The 21,090-nt window shown below is 40.5% G+C and overlaps 1 protein-coding gene and 2 non-coding genes across 7 annotated transcripts in view; all 3 read right to left on the minus strand.

Annotated features, from left to right (window-relative positions):
• Positions 1 to 457: 457 nt before the first annotated feature.
• Thw (chitin-binding domain protein thawb) overlaps positions 458 to 21,090 on the minus strand; it is a 52,978-nt gene continuing 32,345 nt past the window's right edge. For 3 of the 5 annotated variants that reach the window (XM_077402262.1, XM_077402263.1, XM_077402261.1), the window contains 7 exons: positions 14,801 to 14,856; positions 11,523 to 11,563; positions 9,576 to 9,750; positions 9,438 to 9,485; positions 8,108 to 8,223; positions 3,361 to 7,723; positions 458 to 2,722 (listed from right to left, as the gene is read on the minus strand). In XM_077402262.1, the coding sequence (XP_077258388.1) occupies positions 2,439 to 2,722; positions 3,361 to 7,723; positions 8,108 to 8,223; positions 9,438 to 9,485; positions 9,576 to 9,750; positions 11,523 to 11,563; positions 14,801 to 14,831 (5,058 nt within the window). In that variant the 5' untranslated portion in view covers positions 14,832 to 14,856 and the 3' untranslated portion in view covers positions 458 to 2,438. The remainder of the gene's footprint in view (positions 2,723 to 3,360; positions 7,724 to 8,107; positions 8,224 to 9,437; positions 9,486 to 9,575; positions 9,751 to 11,522; positions 11,564 to 14,800; positions 14,857 to 21,090) is intronic. The other 2 variants (XM_077402264.1, XM_077402265.1) reach the window with 2 other exon arrangements.
• Trnaf-gaa (transfer RNA phenylalanine (anticodon GAA)) lies at positions 16,333 to 16,405 on the minus strand. Its single transcript has one exon. It is a non-coding gene; the product is annotated as a tRNA-Phe (tRNA).
• On the minus strand, positions 16,495 to 16,567 carry Trnaf-gaa (transfer RNA phenylalanine (anticodon GAA)). The gene has a single exon. It is a non-coding gene; the product is annotated as a tRNA-Phe (tRNA).

Below are 21,090 nucleotides of genomic sequence, written 5' to 3' on the forward strand. Positions count from 1 at the left end.
TAAAACATAAAATATCGTAAAAGCAATTATATATATACCTAATTGTACCAATTTAATAATATAATAATATTTAACTTACATGTGTCAATAATCTACGTAACACAATATTCCAATCACATTATTATAATCTCAAGATTAAACCTTAATTCTATACCTTTGATGTACCATTCAAAAAGACACAAAAATAGACAATAAATTATATATACATATTGTTATATTGTTATTTATAATAAATTATTTAGAATATGTTACTGTAGTAAATATATATATATGTGTGTATATATATATATATAATATATATATTTTTAAATAATATTAGTAATAATATGAACTGCCGTACACACCTGAATCGTATTATAGAATAAAAAGTATTAATAAAAATATTAAAGTCCTTATAAAAGTATAATATTATAAGGGACATATTATAAGTACGTGTACGTGATAAGTAGAACACAGCTAAACAAAACCCTGTATATATTTATTCACATACTGTACAAAGGTATATTACATAAAGTCGATACACAACTACACGCTAAATCGCGTACTTAAATAATGACCTAGAAACCCCATTTGGATCGTTTCGGGATCGTAATGGAAGCGCATCGCCGACCTCGAAACTGCCCAAACGAAAGAGAACGTTACCAACACCGTAATTTCAATTATATGAATAACTTACTGTTAGCCGTAGGTACGTAGGAATCGCAACACAGCGAAGGCGAATAAATAATTTCACGTGATCCGCCGGAAAAACCGTACGGATCCCTTCTAGGGAGTCTTTTTGTAATACTGAACAACAGTTCGACGGTCAGTTTTGGACTGACAATGAGTGGAAGTTCCGACGCGTACATTTCGCCGAATATTCAATTCAATGCTGCCGGCAAAAAAATTAATACCGCCCAGAAGTTGACGCGTATTTCGAACTAGGACGATAGTGACCTCGTTGAGGGAAGATACGCGGGGGGAAAGGGTTGAAATTGTGTCACGTAGAGTCCGACCGGTACAAATAACCATAAGCGTACATGGTGCAATTCACCACGTGCCATCACATTCCACCAATTTCATGCATGCAATTCAACAAAAACGAGTTGCAATTTGACGATGTACCTGGCAACATTATGAGAGGAGCGTGAACGTGTCAAAATGTTTACTCCCTTTTTACGTTGGCATGCATAGACAATCACTGTTTTTTACACGAGTACATATACTAGAAATATAAAAAATTAATGTAAAGAAGGTCTCTCACATATTCTATATCAGTAATTAAAATTCGCTTCTTATTTCAAATATACATAGTCATATATGTCTATACATCCAGAAGATGTAAATCAAAAGATTATATAAAGTTTTGTCAAATTGTTTTCCAATAAAATCAATTTTTTCTAATCACAGTTACTATATATATGGTACTTCGATGATTGTGCAACGCAATTATACGACAGCCAGTTAAAGACTTATAAAATTATATAAAGAAGAAACATTTAGAGAAACTTTGTTGTTATATCATTGCGTGATAAACATAAGTGAAACGTATAAAATTACCTTGCTTAATATGTGCGAACTTCTTTGATTATAGAAAAGAGAGAGTAAAGTTGAGTGTAGCGTTCACGCAAAATAGCTAAACAAAGAGGGACGAAGTATGGCAGGCGTTTTTTTTTCTTTCTTCAAGTAATAGTTGCCGATGTTTCGAGGCGATCGATGATTTATTCTTAATAAAAAGGACGGCGAGCAATACATAATCTTAACGTCGGACTACAGCCGGTTAATTATTATATTGCGATCTTGTCCATCGATGATCGATCGGGACTCCGCATATTAACCGACACGAGTTACGCTCGGTCGCGGGTATCAAGCAGCCGCGGCTCGGATTTACATTACCGAGAGATCGATCGTTACACGACCTGCTTAATATCCGCGAGCGCAGATGTCAATCTCGGCCCTAAGTTAAATCAAACTTCGCAGCGGCGTTATCGATCTAAGTTCGAAGAAGCCAATCCTCTCGGCTCAAATCTAATTTTCCGAGTACCGCATGCAAATGTAATGGTACAGTTCAGTCAAGTTTGATAATGTAAGTATTCCAGAATCAATAATAACTAAATGTTGTCGACTTCTGATAATGGTATATTCGACAAGAAGTACGATGTACTGTGTCCTCTCTCATTTTCTCTCTTGTTTCTCTCGCGAAGAAACGCTTGTTGTAAAGCAGATTCCTATATTTGTTGATGGGCATCAACTCATGGGCCGAGATCAAAACCGATTCACCGTTCGGAGCTTGAACCCTCGAATTTAGGCTAGATGGAGTGACACGGTGATGGGTGACAGCAACGATCTACTCCGACGTATCGACAGGTGGACGTCTTCTTATAACTCCAGCGAGATCTTCATCTCTTGAGTCTTCCGACGCGCGCGTAGTTCCGATCGGTCGTCGATTATGCGGCTTCTCAGCCCCACTTAGCAGCTATTGTGTAGAGTGACCTGAGGAGCTCGAGGGCTCGGCTGTCAGAAGCGGTGGCCTCGTTCTCCGATAAAGAATTATTCGTCTCCGAGACAGCGTCGTCCGATCTTCTAGAGAAGACGTTGGCACTCTCGGTAGTCGTACGGAATTTCCGTCCCGTCCTACTGCGAAACGTAGTGATGGATGGTGCTGACGGCGTGGGTCTCACGGATGACGCTCGGGGAGTCCTCATTGTCGTGGAATTCGTCGAAGCAGCCACTCGTGATTTAACTACAAAACATTAAATCTGTGTTATTTAACAATTAATAAAATATAAGCTGAAGAAATAAATAATATTATTTGTTGCGTAAAATTGGTGATATTGTATTTTTTACATATGCAATATTACATTGTAAGTATAAAGGAATACTGTTTTAAAGGAATAAAGAATTTTACTGAAAAAAATAAATAATTTCTTATTTCGTAATAAAATCATATGTTGCAAAGGCATTCTAAAAATAATAATGTGTGAATTAAGAAGGCAAGATTAATATCAAATTTAAAAAATTATAAAAAAAAGAAATATTCTTATTTTTTATCTTTTCAGAGATATCCTGTATTCTTACAATGCTATATCGCGCATGTTAAAGCAATTAATGAAATTAACTTTATTACGCTGAAAATAATCCGTTCATTAATAAAATGATAACAAAAAACATAATTGATTACATCTCAGAATACTTACATCAACTATGTACACGACGAAAATTAATTGTCGACAGTATTCACTATTCTTAATATATAGTGTTTATCCAAATAAAGCATCTTCATAACTTTAAAAGATAACTAGAGCGCCAATTAAAATTAATGTTTGCATAAAATATTCTATAAATAAATATTAACTTTAATAAATACAGTGTAATACGTACAAATCGGAAGATTAAGTCGGTTGATGCTAGCGACGATTTCTCGCGACTCCTCCGAGGTAAATTCGTTAACGGGCATCCTCAGAAGTGCGTCTAACAGTTGCTCCTTCTCCTGCTCCATCGTCTTGTTTTTGGGCCCGTTGCAATGATTTATCAGCAATAGCACCAATTGCCTTACCATCGCGTTGCTGTCGGCCTGTTTCATCACTCGCATCAACGTGTTCGTGCTAGTCTCATTCAGATTACCGAACATCTCATGCGCTTTGATTACTTCATTTTCGGTGGCATTGAACGTGCTGCCTGTCGTAAATGGCAGCAGAGTGGAGGCCAGGTTATCTCGGGGGACGGCATTGGTCGACGTCACCGAGGAGGTAATTGTGGTCGTTATGCTGGACCGCGTTGTGATGATCGGAGTCGGTGTCGCCGTCTTTTCCGAAAAGGTCGTTGGCAGCAGAGTGAATGTCACAGGCGAATTGTTGTCGCTCGTCGCCCATTGCCAAGGACTCGGTGTGCTGGTGGTCCGCGGTTCCGTCGTCACGTCGTGATCCACAGTGGACAACGTTGGCGATCTCGTGGTGCTCGCCGTCACGGTGTGTTCCGACTTTCCGTTAATAGCGTCACCGGTTGTGTCGGGCGACTGAGTGGTGCCGACGTTCGACTCTAGACCGTGATTAATGTGCCGAGGATCCACGAACACCGTTGTCTCCCAGAGCTGAGTGACCATGGGCGAGGAAGTCCAATGATCGTTGTTCGGCAGGCTGGAGTGTCTTGTGGTCGACGCGTTCGCCGGATTGCTGGAGGTAGCGCGAATAACGGTCGCGGTATACGGAGTAACATCGCTGACGGTCGCAGTGACGGGATCTAGAGTCCCGACGTCGTCCCGAATCGTCGTCGCCGCCGTTGTCGCCGCGGGTTTGCGAGTGCCTTCTACGCGATTGCTTTCCGGCTTGTAACTGTTCCTGAACTTCGCGTACGAGCTACGAGCTGTAGCGAGAGATTCCGGTGGCGCTGTCGTTGAATCGTAGTAACGTATCCTGAACGGCTGAACGGTGCTGCTGGCGGTCTTGTAGCTGGATTTGCTTCTCGGCAAGGGCGTCGTCGACCGCACCGCCTGATTCGGCAGGATGCTGTTCGACACCTCGAAACTCTTCACATTACCGAAACGATGATAATGAGGCGGCGTGAGATTTTGAACAGGTTTATCACCAGCTGAGCCTCTACCCCAAGTAGGCGCAGTCGTTCCTAGGCCAGAATTCTGAAAAGACGCCACCGTCGACGACGCCACGTAGTTGCTTATAGGCGTAGCGCCGATCGGTTTGACGTTTTTACCGTAAGGTTGGAAGGTTGACGCCGTGTTATTATGGAAGCCACCGATCTTATTTCGACTGCCGTCCTCGTCCAACGGGAAATAATTGTCATAGACCGGTGACAAGTCTGTCGAATCTCTTGTATCGCCATCGTAATTTTGAATATCGTTCATGGTGGTGGTGAAAACGCGATTCACCTCGAAGGCAAACGTATTACCACCCTGCGTCGATGATTCGACGTAATCCCCCGAATCGTATGACAAAGCGCTAGGCGGTAACAACGTCGTGCTCGGGTAGTAAATTGGCCTTCGTGTTTGGCTCTCTGTTGCGTAATATTCATCATATGGCGTCGAGTAGTAAGTCGAATACGATCTGTCGGTGGTGACGGGCGGCTGTAAAGTGGTAGGGAATATGGTGGATGGCTTGCGTCTTCTGTCGGTATCGTCCGAAAAATCCAGAACTTCATCCTTCTCCTTTGTCACCGACGCGAATTCTTCCGCAGTGGTCGGATATAACGTCGTCACTTCGAACTGATCGTCGTCGACGGTCGTTGCCGGTGGTTGCGTGGGTCTGATCTCCGTGAGCACTTTCTTAAAGGTATCCGGATCTTGCAGATACGCCGACAGAGCGTGAGTGAAAACCTGGGCCAGTTCGCGCAGCTTGGTGTTGTTCGCTCTCTGCGCGCCGTTCACCGGACCTTCGCTCTGCTCGAGCTCTAGATCGTCATCTACCTCGCCGCCAACGTCATCGGCTTCCGACGTGAGTTCGGTCATCGTGGCGTTTCCCTCGAGCGCGTTGTTCAGATTGAACAGCTCGATGTACGAGGAGATGGTGTGCTGTGTAAGAATACTGGTCGGTAATTCGACGGACGAATTATGCGAATGACCGCCTTCTTTACCCTCGACTTCCTCGACACTCGCGGTGGACTCGATGGTTTCGTTGGAGTCAAGATTGTCGCCGGCCGTGGCGAAATACAGAGCTAACGAGTGCAAAGTGGACGGACCGAGCGCGGAGGGCCCGTTTCGACCGTTTTCGTCTTTTGCGTCAATCTCGCTCAAAGTTTCCGCGTCATTTTCTAGACCTTGAAGAGAATGCAACATGCTGAGCGCATGTTCTCGTTCGGCATACGGTCTATCCTCCAAGGACGTTGGTGGTTTGCTGCTGACCTCGGGTAAATAGGTCGCTCTGCTTTTGGGCTTGCTCGTTACCGGAGGCGATGATTTCACTTTCGGTATCAGATTGCTCGCGGTCATGCGATAATTTGTCAGGTTGGGATTGTACGTCGGCACGGTGGTCGGCGGCTTCGGCGTCGGAGTAGTGGTCATCGTGGAGTAGACGTAATTTTTAGTGAAAGGTACATATGGGCCTAAAGTGGACATCACTTTCCCCTGTTTGTAGGTAAAACTGGTGTCGTAAGGGCTCAAGGTCTTGCTGGTAGAGCTGTTCTGCTGATAAACGTTGGTGCTTCTCAACGGCTTCTCGGTCGAGCTGATCGAATTTTGCTGGAAACTTTGCAAAGTTGCGCGCCAAGGATCCGTCGTTGTGCCTTTGCTTACGGTATTCGCGAAACTGTTTTCTTTCTGATAATTGGCATGGGTTTGACCACGAGCGTCTCCGTAAAATGGCGTCGACGAAGGAGACACGTTCTGACTGACGGTTGAGGTGACGTTAGCAACGTTGTGCCGATAGCTCTCTGTATTCACGTACGGACGCGTAGTCGCGAAAGAAATATCAACTTCTCTCTGTTCGGTCACCCTATTATCAACGTACCGCTGAGTTTGATAATTCGCGGGGGCCGGTGGCACTCTCCCTATGGCGGGAGGAGTCCGTAGATCGCTGTACGTATTGAAGGACGTAGTTGGGTACTCCTCCGCGGAGGAAGTCGACGTCACAGTCGCATCGGTGTCGGTATTAGCGTACGTAGTTTCCGGAATATCGCCGTGCTTGTAATAGGGAGTACTGTAGTAAGACGTCTCGGTGGTCGGCGTGTACTGCAACGTTGTTTCGTAAGGTGGCAATGTCGTTGTCCTAGGCTTGTAGATAGGAGTGTACGTAGGCCCGGGGTACGGCGGGGCACCAGTTTTTGGCGTGAAGGACACCGTCTCCGCCTCTTCGTTCTTCTGCGGCGTTAAAGTGGTCGTTTCGTGACCGCGATAGTCAGCAGTGGTGTGATCTCGGTAATCGTACGAGTGATAATAATACTGTCGAGTGTTCGAGGATTTGCCCGAGTTGAAGCGATTTCCTCCACGATTGGACACGAAGGCGGCGCTTTCCGCGAACTGCTGATACTCTACCGGAGGCGCCGCGGTTGTGGTTCTAAAAGTCGTCGTCTCCATGTACGTCGGCGTAGCTTTTTGCGACTGGCTGGAACTGAACAGATTGTTTCGCGTTGAAGTTCGCGACTTCTGGTTACTGAACGCCGGCTTCTCGTTGCGCGGCGTATTCTGATAATGATCCTGCGTGTTGCTCTGCCGACTATCCTGTAACTTATTTCCGTGCTCGTAATTGAATTTGCCACTCTGCGTATCCAGCTGATTTCTCTGCCTGCTGGTCTGATAATTCGATCCGCTATCATGTTGTCGCTGTTTCGGCGACTGGTCGAAGTTCTCGGGCGTCGTTTTCTCGTTAGTCCGTAACGCGTTCGCATTGTTTTCCTGGTAATAGCGACCAGAGTTACGAGTGTTATCGAAAACGTTGTTCGGTCTGAAGTGTTGGTTGGATTTCGATTCATCCTGACTTTCCGGAATTTGATTCTGCTTGGCGGCGGACTGACCATACGGATTCGTTCTGCCGTTTTGTCTACCGTCGTAGTCGACGTTATCGTAGTAATCCGCGTTACTTTGCTGCTCCGTGCGATGATACTCGGACTTTATCTTTCTCGCTTCCGCACGTTTTTTCTCTTCCTCGGCCAATTGCTCCGCACTCTGCTCATACAACTCCGTGGACCTGCTGCAGTCCACTTTAAACCACCAGTCGCATATAAGTTGCGATTGCTGGAAGATAGTGCCGTTGGGACACAGAAACGAGATTTTACGTCCATTGTCGCAGATGTGGAATACCTGAAATTATATTCAACTTCGGTGACAAGTGCGTTTATCAAGAGGTCTCTATAGAAACGCTACAAATGCCATTAAATATATAATTTTATTATATTATACATTTTATATATAATATTAATATATATAATTAATTTTTTTTAAAGTAATTTTGTACATAAATTATATGTATAGGAACTTGAGGTATAATAAAAATTTTTTTCAGAAAGGTCTTAATTTTCTTTTATTTTTCAAATTTCTTTATTCAGCATTTATATTTCTATTATTTACGGGCACTATAAATGTCAGAATTTTTATAATCCGTAACTAAACAACCACAGGATCGAGCATCAATCCGCGTGACTTTTGCTCGAGCCGAACGAGATACGTAATATCGATGTCACCTACTTGGCAATTTGTTTCTAAATCCGCGTAATATCCCCCTCTCAGACCGCGACAGCTGAATGAAGTGGCTGGGATCGACGTGAGGGCTGGATAATCCACGCCGGGCTGCCCCGTCACGCCTGAGTACGAAGTGGAGTATTATTAAATTTTATATAGCGCTTATTATATCAACGCGGCGTAACTCGACATTCACCCCGTGTCTTTCGCGGTCGTGCTTCTAAAATATAAATATCGCAACATAATCGTTTGAAGCTTCGCGAACCATGCGAGCTATGCCATTAATTTTTCCGTGCATAAAGAATTCCACGCGAGCCGATAACTATACCGAGACTAGTGACACAGAACGTTTAAATTCCCCATCATATCGCTTCGTGCGCAAGATGATGAACAAGCGATAGATAATCTGCTAATACGCGTAACGTACGCGGCGTGTTTCGAAAATTTAATTACCGAACGTAACAATGCAATTACGTCACGTTTGGAGAAATAGCAGATCGGCTAGAATAGCACTGCCGTAGAAAGTCTGTCACTTCAGTGGAAAGTCACGAAGCGCCGGGCGCACAATCATCGTAAAACGAAAAATTGCACCTCGTGGGAAAGCAGAAACGCAGTCCGATCGCCCCGAGATAGTCGCACGCACTCAATGACTTTCGCTTGCACAGCCTTTACGTAATATCTGACGCCTCGGTAAGACGGCTGGAGAAGTAACATGTACAGACATCCGATGCTCTCATTTTCGTGCTTCTGCACGCGTAAGATATCGCAATGTATGCGGGGTGTTCCGAATTTACCGAAGAAGCTTCCGGTAAATATTTGCGCAGATGCACAACTTGCAGAAGTGCATTCGCATATGACTGCACGTTATGTCTACATGCGAAAGACAAATATACACATGCACAATGCAAATATATACATAAGAAAAGATAATACGTGAAGAGCTAGGGAGTGAAAAGTTGGATTAAGCGAGTATTATTTTTATGCCTGGATAAAAAATACGAGCAGAAGAAATATTTATTCATAACTTGTTTTATTCGTATTTATGGTCTTCTTGGCTATCTGCGATTTCACTCAAAACTTTTGGGATTAATAAGCAATTAAGTAATAAGCGTGAAATAAAGTTACAAATAGCAGTTTGTAAAAGTTCCATTCTTTAAAGGATAATTTTATAAAAACAGTTTTTATATCAAAAAGTTTAAACGCGATGTTAAACAGTTTATTTTGCAAACGCGTGTATAAAAGAGTAGATAATAAAAGAGTCCAGTGCTCGAATAAGAACGGTTACATCAAAGAGATGCGACATGCACAGAGAGAAAAACGCTTTAAGTTATAATACCCGCTCCTTTGAGCCACTCCTTGAGGAGGTCCTCGTTACCGAAGAAGACTGGCAATGGGGGAGGAGAAAAAAGCGAATCGTTTTAGTCACGGGAAGAAAAAGAGATTAGCGATGTAGTTAGTATCTCGAGGTTAGTACAGGACAATTCTGTGAAAGAACCTTGGTAAACTTGGTACTCGCCGTTCTTTTCGGGCGCCAGCCTTTTCACGATTTTCTTCAGCGCTTCGACGTCCTCCTCGGATGCCTCGAGACTCGACAGGTCCAATTCCGTGAGGAACTCTGGCAGTCTCGCATGCTCGACATCTCGCGATGCCTGCAACGTAATACGTTCTCAGAATGTAGAACCACTTCCAGAAAAGAGCTCGCGCGATAGCGAGCTTCCGCAGGTCTCTCGAAAGATATGCTACTTTCAACTCCTACAGCTTGCTCCTGCTGAATTACTTTTCCCTCCAACGCTTGCATCTTCTTTAGATACTATCTTCTAATCCAATCATCATTACGGATGATACTGGATAACGTTGAATGCAAAGTCGTTTAGAAAAAGTACAATATTTTTACTGTATTTTGGGATTAATCGAGAACGTACAAAGCCGAGCGGTCAGTTATCAGTTTATTCCAATATTTGTAATATTTTTTTCCCCCCCAAACGACGTAATCGCAATTCGCAAAAAACGAGAGAAACAAAGGATTTAGTCGTAAGCTCTATTAACGGAAGAGATATTATATTCCAACAGCTCGTCAATTTACCGTGAAATTTCCTGTTTCCTTTTTTTTTTTACGCGTCATACGTGAAGTCTTGATAATTAGGGAAATCAATTTATGCATTCGTACGCTCGAGCCGCGATGAGTGCATTAAACGCTATTGATTTTGCGTGCGCGAGACGATACGACGCACAAAATGCAAACGAACCGCTCGTCGCTGCGTTATCCCCGCACACGTTGAAATTCGATACTGCAACTCGCATCCCACCGGGCAAACGAAAGTTTGATTAAATTTCGCTGTAACGCGCGGGGTGCGGAAGGGAGTCCGTCGCCGTTACCTACACCTACGCGTCGCGTAAATCACTGGTTAACCGGTAAACGGTGCATCGCGAGTATTGACCATTGCCGGCATTTATCAGCAACGTTAACGGCGACTTCAAAGCGACGCTCGCGGAAGCGTATTGTAATTTCACTCGGGCGATTTTTCACGGCACTGCGGAACGAAATTCGCTTGCTCGTGCGCGCGCGCGTAACTCATGACACTGTAATTAGATCTCGCGCTCCCGTAAATTAAAATCCGCGTTACATCTGCGAAGATGAGAAAAGAGCGTTCGTAACGTACGACGTTTCCACGCTCGCGGTTGGAAATTTCGCGTCGCGCCCCGAAGCGCGCGGCGCGTTCCGACCGTGCTTTACCTCTTTCGAATCGATTGCTCGCAAAGCGTTAAACCGTCGCGCAGTACACCGTCCGTACGGAATTCTACGGAAAGTTAAATTGCGTTGCTTGAAATAAGGACCGCGGGGACTTTAATTACTTAGCCGCTGATTAACTTTGGCGTCCAAAGTGCCGCCTGATTGGAGCCGCTCGGTCTTGAGATTAGCGCCGCGCTTGAATATTTATACGAGAGCATCGTTCGGTCACTTATACTTCTACAGAATTAAGAAAATCCGCGATAAATATTCCAAGACGTTTCTGAACTACATTTTACTCGCGTCCGCGTCCGGCGAATCCGCGGAAGCACCAAGAAGGATAAATTCGTTGATATAAAGACTTCATCGTCCGTGTGCAGCTAGGCAACTTTACGGGAAATAAGTCGGGAACTTAATATTAAACTTAGAGAATTGCGAAGAGAAAATGTACCAAAATTATCACTGCGTGATAAATTAAATGACACTTTTATGGAATTAAGAGCGGCACAGAAAGTTATATACACAGAACCGAAACTAGTTACAAAATTAATTTCAGATTAATTTCGATTTTAATCAAATTTAAAGGAGAAATAACATTACGTCTTAAGACCAGAAGACTTATATAACTATTTTTAATCTAGCACTCTTTGTATAAATAATATAAAGAAATAAAACGAAAGGGAGCACACTCACCCCTGTCTCGCAGCGGCCGGGCGTATAAGTAGCAGCGATACCTGAAAGTCGGAAGCGCGGATTAGAGTTGGGATTAAACAATCATGCGTCTCGCTCTATAGGAAATTAGGTCAGCGAGGCGCCGCAGCCGCCTAATCCGAATGTTCTACAGCCGTTCTATTGGATCCATTTGGCATATTTGTATAGCTGCTTTCGCGCTACAACGCGACGTTGTGAAAATATGCGAGCGGCGGTAACCATTCAGGCTGTTTTCGCTGTAGAATAAAGAAGCTTTATCAACGACAAGCATACCGGGCAGAATCGCACGGTCGATGCGCCCGTATAATCCCGTGGGTATTATGATAGAATTGTACATGTCGCGATTTTTTTCTCACTGCTGTTTGGTATAGGTAGGCTAGGTAGTCGCGCGGTAGAATAAAACTACAGCTATATCAATATCGAGAACATACATTGAACTTGTCAAACTTTATTTTGGATTATGAGTAACATTATTCTATTGTTGATGGAGAACAACACGTTTTATACATGTATCGGAAAGCGGAATAATTTTCTGTTCAAGAGTGCTTAAATACGTATTGGAGTATCGAGGGTGATATTGTACGTGGAAACACTATATATATAACACATATAAAATATTAAAAATACGAAAAATAATTTTGAAAAGTAAAAGACATGAAATGTTTAAATATGACAACTTTTTACGATAATATTTCAATACTTTTATATCTTAAAAGTTTCAGATAATACGTCTTGATCGTCTGAAAAATTTTTGTTGCTATTAAAAGTTCAAAAAACCTATTTAGTGAACAAACTATTTCTTCTGAAAGATTCTGATCATAATTTTCGATTACAATCACGTTTCCCTTCATTTAATTAATTGTAAATTAACCTTTAATAAAATTTTTAATTAAATTTTGATTATAAATACGCGCTTCTGAAAATTGCCAGTAATGCTAAGAATTATGATTTCAAATTTCAAACAGCTGCAGGAAAATTCATCAAAAAATTTATAGTTGAGAGAGAAAGCGCGTGATACCTATGACACATTACATAAGTGTAAAAGCTCGATGGGGTCAGAGGTCGATGGGCGATCGTCACTTTGTTGTTTGCGTGATTGACGTACCGATATTAGAAGTTCGCACGGTATTATTGGAAACGAGCTGTTTGAGTGCCTTATAGAAATATCTGATCGTGAGTAAAATGTAATTTTTTTTCGGACAAGAAATTAAGGGTCTGTCTATCGATTCTGGCAATGTTAACACACACTCCGCGATCCCAAAAAAGAAACTTAATGGCGCTGAATATAAAGCCATACGGAACGTTATTGGAAAATGCAAAAAGAGAAAAAGAGATGGGACAGAGTAATAAAGATGGATAAAAAGTGATACGGACGAAATCGTAACTTGCTACGTGAAATTCTTTATGACATCGTGGAAAACGTGCAAAGTTTCACGAAAGTAAGCGACAAACTTTCATGGCGATGAAAAATTTTCCGCGCATACTTGTGCACTAAGTCTCGGATATCGAATCGCGCGTTTCCAACGAAGTAGTGAACTTTTCTACCTCGCTACGTTGAGAGGTTTTTCAAACGTTATTCAGTAGCTCGTTCAGTTAATCCAATGTATCTCTCCATTTCGCTATAAATTACTATATAGATACGACGAGCTCGCGACAATAACACGGCGCTTAAAGTTTTTCAGAGAGTCATTAATTAGATTTAATATTCTCTTCTATATCTTTCTGAATTTATCCTTTAATTATCATAAACTATTCCTTCTTTGCATAAAATATGTCCATTTATGATTAATTGCATTATCTGGCATTATTCGAGAGAATCATTAATTATCTAGAAATAATTATTAATTATCTACGTACATTCCACATAGATAAAATTAAATTTCTACCTGTATTATACAAATAAGCTAAAATTATAGTCATTTAAAAATCAGTTCTTAAAAAATTAACGCTGATCAATTGGAGATCAATAGGATATTTCATTAATAATTTATAATTAGATGTATTGCTAACAGCATTATATATTCCTAACAGCAATATAAATATTCAATCAAGAACACGACAAAGCTTATTAATAAATATAAGTTAATCATTATTTATAGGGTTTTCTTTTCTACAACGTACGTGACTTAAGCGTTCCGTATCCCTAAAACTTTTATACGCAAATTGCGCGAGAAGCAAAAATTTTGAAGCAAAATAAAATTTTCATATTTCTATACGATGAGAGGCAACGACAAGCGCGGTGACAAATGCTGCATGAATGGTCGATGAGTCAACAACATCGATCTTCTTGTACCGCAGATTGTGCCCTGCTCCTCGACGCAAAAGAGAAGCTACGGAGTAAACGGCCATAAATCCCGCGGGCCGAGCGATCCTACGTCAGATTCACCTTCGCCGCGGAAGCGAATCCTTGACTTTATCCGCGCGACAGGATGCCACGGCGCTCCCACGCTTAGCCAGAGATATAGCTACGATTGGCCCGTAATTATCGGCCGGCAACACGGATGAACAGCGGCGATAAGAGAGAAATAATAAATAAAAATATTGAGTAATCTCCCACACAGCGGCGGCCCAGTGGAGATTAATCGTTTTGTCCATCGCTGATGGCCGATGACCATCAGGATGGCGCGCCAGTTAATGGCGAGTTTCGCCGATTGTATTCCCGTATTCTCATCGATCCTCTAAATGCCAGACCGTGGAAGATAAAGAACGATAAAAGGAGAACGACGTCAACGCGTGCAAGCTCAAAAGGAGGAATTTTTATTCTCCGATTCACTGCGAGTGAATTGATTCGTTGAAGAGCGAAGCCCGCGAATCGCCAGGGACATGGCTGTGAAATACACTTGTTTTATCGATGAAGTTCTTTCATTGCCGCCTCCACTAACGTCACTACGCCGTCCTTCCGATAAATCGGCTAAATAAACTGGATATTTGCACAACTATACCGAAAATTTAGATTATGAAGAGAAGATTGTATCATTAAAACATTATTTTTTATCGCGATTCTTTGTAATCCGCACAATGTATGTAGGAATTTTTCTATTGTATTGTTATATACTATATATGTAATAAATTAAACAATTTATTATTATATAGAATAAAATAATAATAATATTAAGAAATTTCTGTATATTATTAATTATTTGCATTACTATATTCTGTCCTTAGGATTATTTAAAATAAATGTTCTTCTATAGTGTTGGCTTATCATAAATATGTCTGCGATATTAATTTATAGAAATAGACATTTGAACTGTACTTACACAGAAGCAGAAGAACCATGAGGCGTAACATGTTTGGTAGATCGTTAACCACGACTCTGTAAACAAGACACAATTTATTAAGCGAGATATGGCGATAACACTACTTGGCAAGCATATAGGTAACTGCTTTCTCAAAAATTTCTAAAATAGCATAATAAAAAGAAACAAAATCTCATAAATGAACGAATTACCAATGTACATAGAAATATCGGTTACTGTATTTCCCAGTGGAGCAGACGAAATGTTAAGCGAAACGGAAACGGGAGATACAGCTCGTCGATGCGATGCTTAGAAAAGCACCATGAAACGTATATGCTCCCGGAGCAGAAATCTAATTAAGAGATAATTGTTCCAGAAGCGCATCATATTTCGGAATCCCGCAGGCAATATCGGTCGATAAGCGTAGATAAGAGAAGGCAGTCGCATCGCTGAAATTTCAAGAGGAAAACGCGTGCGCGTTTGGTTCACAGACAGATCGAAGAACCCAAATGTAGAACGGGCGTATAATTAGCTGCGATAAATATGCGACAGCGTTAGGTAATAATATGGAGCAGTCATTCTAGTTCGAATCACGAAAATGACTGATGGATACGATGGTCGACATTTCGCAACAAACATTCGTCCTTCGACGCGCGATCAACTCGGAGATTATCTCAAATTTTATATTTAATAAACTGTAATTTATATTTGCAATTTGCGTATTTCGAAAGAGGGAGGACTTTCAAGAAGTACCTCTGACTGCACTGGGAAAAAGAGATGTCATAGCGATGGATTCGCAATGGAAGAGGCGCGACGTCGATTTTGAAATACTCTGTAATAAATAATCCGTTAAACGCCAAAGGTTTAACGCTAATACTTCTAACTTCTAACGTACAATGGATTGCGACATGTATAATGTGTCAGCCGTGTCAAATATCTTGCCTCACCACGAACAAGCGATGAACGTGTATATAATTACAATTTGTGCGTGTAATGCAGTTACGCCAAACATACGAACTCGCCGGTTTATGCTCAATGAACAGGTCGTTGAATCGTGAATTACGCTTGCTGACTTTTACACCGAGAGCCATTATTATCGATATAATCGCGTCCTTACTCACGCGAATGATACGATCGTCGCCTGGGGCTAGGTCGACGGCTTCATGGGTAATCGAGAGAATTTCGATCCGTATATGCAATAATTTAATAATAACCGTTACTTAAGTACATATCAAGGATATATTTAACTAAAAGGTTAAATTAATTAATTAAGGGGAGGAAAATATTCACAATTATCTATTACTTAATGATCGAATCCTTCGCGGATCCCTTTAACATTTCAACGCCATATTTAGTAACAACATAATTGCAGATCTTAAGAAAGATAATTTAAAATTGAAGCAATTTGTTGCTGTCAGTATAATAAAAAACATATATATGTCTAAAAATAAAATAAAATAAAATGCTCCTAATTAAGAATTTCTTCACGATAAAAATAAACTCTGTGGGTGCATCTCTCTTCCTGTAAATCACATCTAATAAAAAAAGAAATTTGCCGAAACCCGGGATCGAACCAGGGACATTTAGATCTTCAGTCTAACGCTCTCCCAACTGAGCTATTTCGGCTTGTGCCGAGCTACCGCGTGAGAAACGATGATAAAACCGATTTTTCTCCGTATTCTCTATGGATTTCGCGCAACAAAACAAAAAAGGGATGCCGAAACCCGGGATCGAACCAGGGACATTTAGATCTTCAGTCTAACGCTCTCCCAACTGAGCTATTTCGGCTACGATAATGTGTCCTCTCACAATACTATGATATGAAGTTATGTAAATAATGATAACGTTTTATTATCAATTTTGCGTTATCAGCCATCCCGTATTATAAGAAAAGATAAAGTAAGAAATAAATAACAATTATTTTTATTTAGCTTATCTCTAAAGTAAAAAGCTTATATTTCACTAATTATAACATCAAATTTGAAAAAATCAAGAAAAACAGATCAATGTTTGTATTAAACTTAATGTTATGTCGAAGAAATGTAAAGATTTAATCAAAATAGCTAATCTATTTAAGATAATATACGTAAGCAATAAAATATTTTTCACTAATTTATTATTCATTTTAATAATAATTTTTTTAATTATTATCTATCTTTTGTACATTCTCTCTCTCTCTGCAATTAGCTCTTGAAATAAAAAGTACAATAAGTCATTGTTTTTCTAGTTTTAATTGATCAATTTTTATTTTATTTTATTAAAAAATAAATTTTCAACGAAAACGTATCGATTAACAATATTAATTAACTGGCAATGTTAATTAACCGCGTGTAAGCGTAATATTGATAATGTTACTAATATTAATAGACCTAACAACAAAATGTTTTTAAAAAGTAATTTAAATATTATATGTGTTAATAATATCACAAATTTCGATACGCGGGTAAAACATCTTATGGAAAAGACACTTTCTTGTTTATTTTCAATGTTGCCCAAGCGCGCGACCGGGAGTCAATCTACAGCCTATTAACGTTCAAGAAATAGCTTCCGATTAACGCGGGATTATAGGAAATGTGAAATTATTCTCCATAATTTTGCTTTCTTTCTGTCACCACAATCGCCACAATGATTTTGCCGCCTATGATTTTTGTTGCTCATAATTACCATGGAAATCGTCGGATGGGCATCTCATTTCCAATGCAATTTAAGCAAAGTACAACGACACGATCACGACGAGCGTCTTAATGACGCACTTTCACCGACCAAAAGCTAATCTTCTCTCTTTTGGTCCTTTAAACATCTATATATCTATATCTATTCGGGGAGGTATTTCCGAGCCCCATCAACTCAGTTGGAATTCTGCGGAAATCGTGGCAAATCACTCAAATTCCCTGGGCAAGAAACCCCCAGAGAAGACTCGACGAGCTGCATTAGGGAACAAAAGAAAATTGAAGCGATGTAGGGCAACAACCGGTCACCCGCTCTACTCTAACTTTCCATCCATGAAAATTTACGAGATTATAAAGAGAGTGATCCCATACAGTCACTCACGGAAAGAAGATTACCTATATATAAGTATATAGGTACATGTTTTTAGAATAATAATTTTTATGTCACAGATGCGCGCATTCAATCTACTTATAACAGAGTTCACGTTCATGTGCAAATTGATATACATATGGATACGCAGATCTATATTAATGCATCACGTCCTCGAAGGCAATTCAGGAACCTTGTTACCATAATAGAACGCTTCTAGATGCACGCAAGGATGCGAGCAGAAAATCAGATGTATAAAATATCAATAGCATGAAATTCTATACTGCATTAATGATATATCTTATTTAAAAAAAACATCACGTCATTAGAATATTAAAATAAAACTGTGATATCGAAGTAAAATATTGTAGCTTCAAATTACCTATTCGAGATACACGGAGTCGCGTCAGTCTATACCGCCGTAATTGTAGCAAGCGATATTTATCAATGATTTAAGATACCGATAAACGTAGCTGGCAGAGCGCCGAATAACCGTAACTGCAATGGTAACATATCGAAAGTATACGTCGAGCGTTATCCAAGCGTATCGTAAAGTCGCGCGATATCTGGTTGGTACACAGGCTGCACATACGCGATCGAATACGTAACGCCGCGCCGCCGGGGATCTTCTTCCTAGGAAGCACACACGACATCAGTCAGTAGCAGCGCGCGCGCGCGAATGAAAGTTTTTACTTTCGTTCGACGATATTAACGAGTCCGCGAGACTCGAGAGCATCGTGCGAGATACGCGAAGTCGAACGGTCGGGATGCGCGCCGTTATAAAATCCGCTCTCCGGCGAAAGAAGTTGGCGCGAGAAAAAGGAGGAAAAGCAGACGCTCTCTTACGCGTATATATGTATGTATATATATTTCTTTCACACGCGCGACGCTTTTAAGGCTTCCCTTTCAGCGAATGGATATGGGGCGATTAATGGACCCCTTACACGAAAAAATTGAGAAATGCACAATCTCTCTCCGCCGACGAAGTAAGCTGAAACCGTCTCTAAAGCCGTCGGCATTCGCGTGCGAGCGACTCAACACACCGTCCATCATGCTGTCTGCGCATCGTCTCCTCACGTCATTTTCCGAGATTTTCTTTAGTCCGCGTCTTGCTCATCAATAATTAATTTCATGCAAATGTTACTAAACTTGCAGGAATAACAGAATACGAATTGAATTATAAAGGGGGATTAAGAAATTATATTAAAAATATTAAAATTGAGTATCTGATTTTAAGAGGGAATTAAAATCTTATACACAGTTATTTGACTAATGTCTAGATAATAAAAAATTGTAATTAATAAATAACAAATTGAGGTAAAAATTAAAATAATAATAAATAATTTGCTGATGTGACAAAGAAAGATTATCAATAATTTTTCATTCGTAATACAAATCTTTAAATAAAGTATTAATCCTTTATCGATGCCTTAAAGCTGTAATTAATAATACAGTTTCAAAATATCGATTTTGGGAGGAGTTTTAGATAGATATTAATACAACGAGAATTTTAAAAACTTTTCACGAATGTGCTTTGGATTAAAAATTCGTTAGATTATTTCTAACGCTGCTGTTTTATTCAGATCGTTACCGCGGTGAATTCGTCGCCGCTTTTGTTAAAAAATTAAAAAGGTTCCTCCGACATATCCCCGCCTTTCGATACCGTCACGTAGCGACAAAATTGGCATAAAATTGCCACGCAAGCGGAAGAAACATCGTAGTTATTGTCGGCCACCAGTTGTTGACCTTTAAATATGAAAAGCCTCTAGTACGACGCTTCGCTCAACTTTCACCTTTTCGCGTTTAAACGGCGACGAGGCTAGCTCGTGCGCGAGCGCGGCGATCATCCTTGAGAACGATCCTTGCCGTGAGCGAAAACGCTTTCGTGTTTTCCAGCGCAGGTCGTGCTCGCGGCCCCCAACCGTATTTCACCGAATAACTGGAATATCAACATATAGAGATCATAGCCATTTTGCAGGCCTGCGAAGCGTACACGCACGCACAAACTCTATCGCACGAACGCCTGCGTTTGACATCCGTGCGTTCATTCACCATTCGAATCGATAAAATAACAGCATAAAAGTCGCTCTCGTATAGAGAGTAAAGTGAAGTTTGTTTGTAGCAATTGTAAAAAGAAATGATTGACAGACACACCTGTGTGTCAGTTAGCGTTTTGTTGTGAACAAAATAAAGTCACGACGTAATACGATAAAATGTAATATAATAAAAAAAATAAATTGTTATTAGTGATAATACACTTCCTTTTTCCCGGTCTTCTCCTCTGAGATCGTGTAACATGTATAACTCATTAATTAAAATATCCGATAATTGAATAATAATATATGCAATTAGCGGAAAGAGATAATAATCGGGTCAAGTGCGGTTGGACCTATCACATCGACGACTAAATTATTGATGAAAATTATTAATTAACTAATTATTAACGAAAAGTGAGCGAAATTAAAGAGATATTACACGCAAAATTATCCCAACAAAAATGTACAAAGGATTATACATTTTCATGCCTTTGCTTCTCTGCATCCGCGAATAGAGAAATGAGATAAATTTCGAAATTACTACTGCGAGATATATAAGAGAGAAACGTATTAATATTTTAAAATGCACTAAATTCATAATAAAATAATCAAAAGGCATGTACTCCGTGTAAAATACAAACTAATAAATTTTATTGGCAGTGCGCGTATTTGGTTCTTTCTCTGTATCAGATTTTCACAAATTTGACGTAAACGTTACGAATATTATCTTACTTTATGCGACTCGAAAATGTTAGATCGTTGAAAACGAAGAATTCGCTTGGATATTGATTTGTGTTTGTTTTATTGCTTCAGAGAATAGATCAGCATAGCTATCACAGCGGCGAGCGATATCTCTTTGCATGTAAATTATTCTCTTACTGCGCAATGTTAACCTCGCATGATTTTAATAATACATTGCATAAAATATAAGTATAATATTTTTGTAATGTTTCTTTACTCAGAATTCTATCGATATTTTTTAATATTTATTCTTTGCGTAATATTATTTGCATTACTATACTTACATCTTACATCGTACACACGATTATTCGCGATTTCTCAAAAGCTATGCAAAATCTGAGGAGCACCGAGTGAAATCAGTGAGACGCACCCCGCGCCGTTGAGTAACCACTTAATTCGAAATATTAAAGACCATCGACGGCCGCACGTAATCTCTCCGATAATCTGCGTTGTGATTAGCCGAGGCAGACGACGACTAAGATTTTCGCCAAGACG

Source organism: Temnothorax americanus, unplaced genomic scaffold, assembly GCF_048541705.1.
Source record: "Temnothorax americanus isolate GAGA-0224 unplaced genomic scaffold, ASM4854170v1 Scaffold15, whole genome shotgun sequence".
Lineage (NCBI taxonomy): Eukaryota > Metazoa > Arthropoda > Insecta > Hymenoptera > Formicidae > Temnothorax > Temnothorax americanus.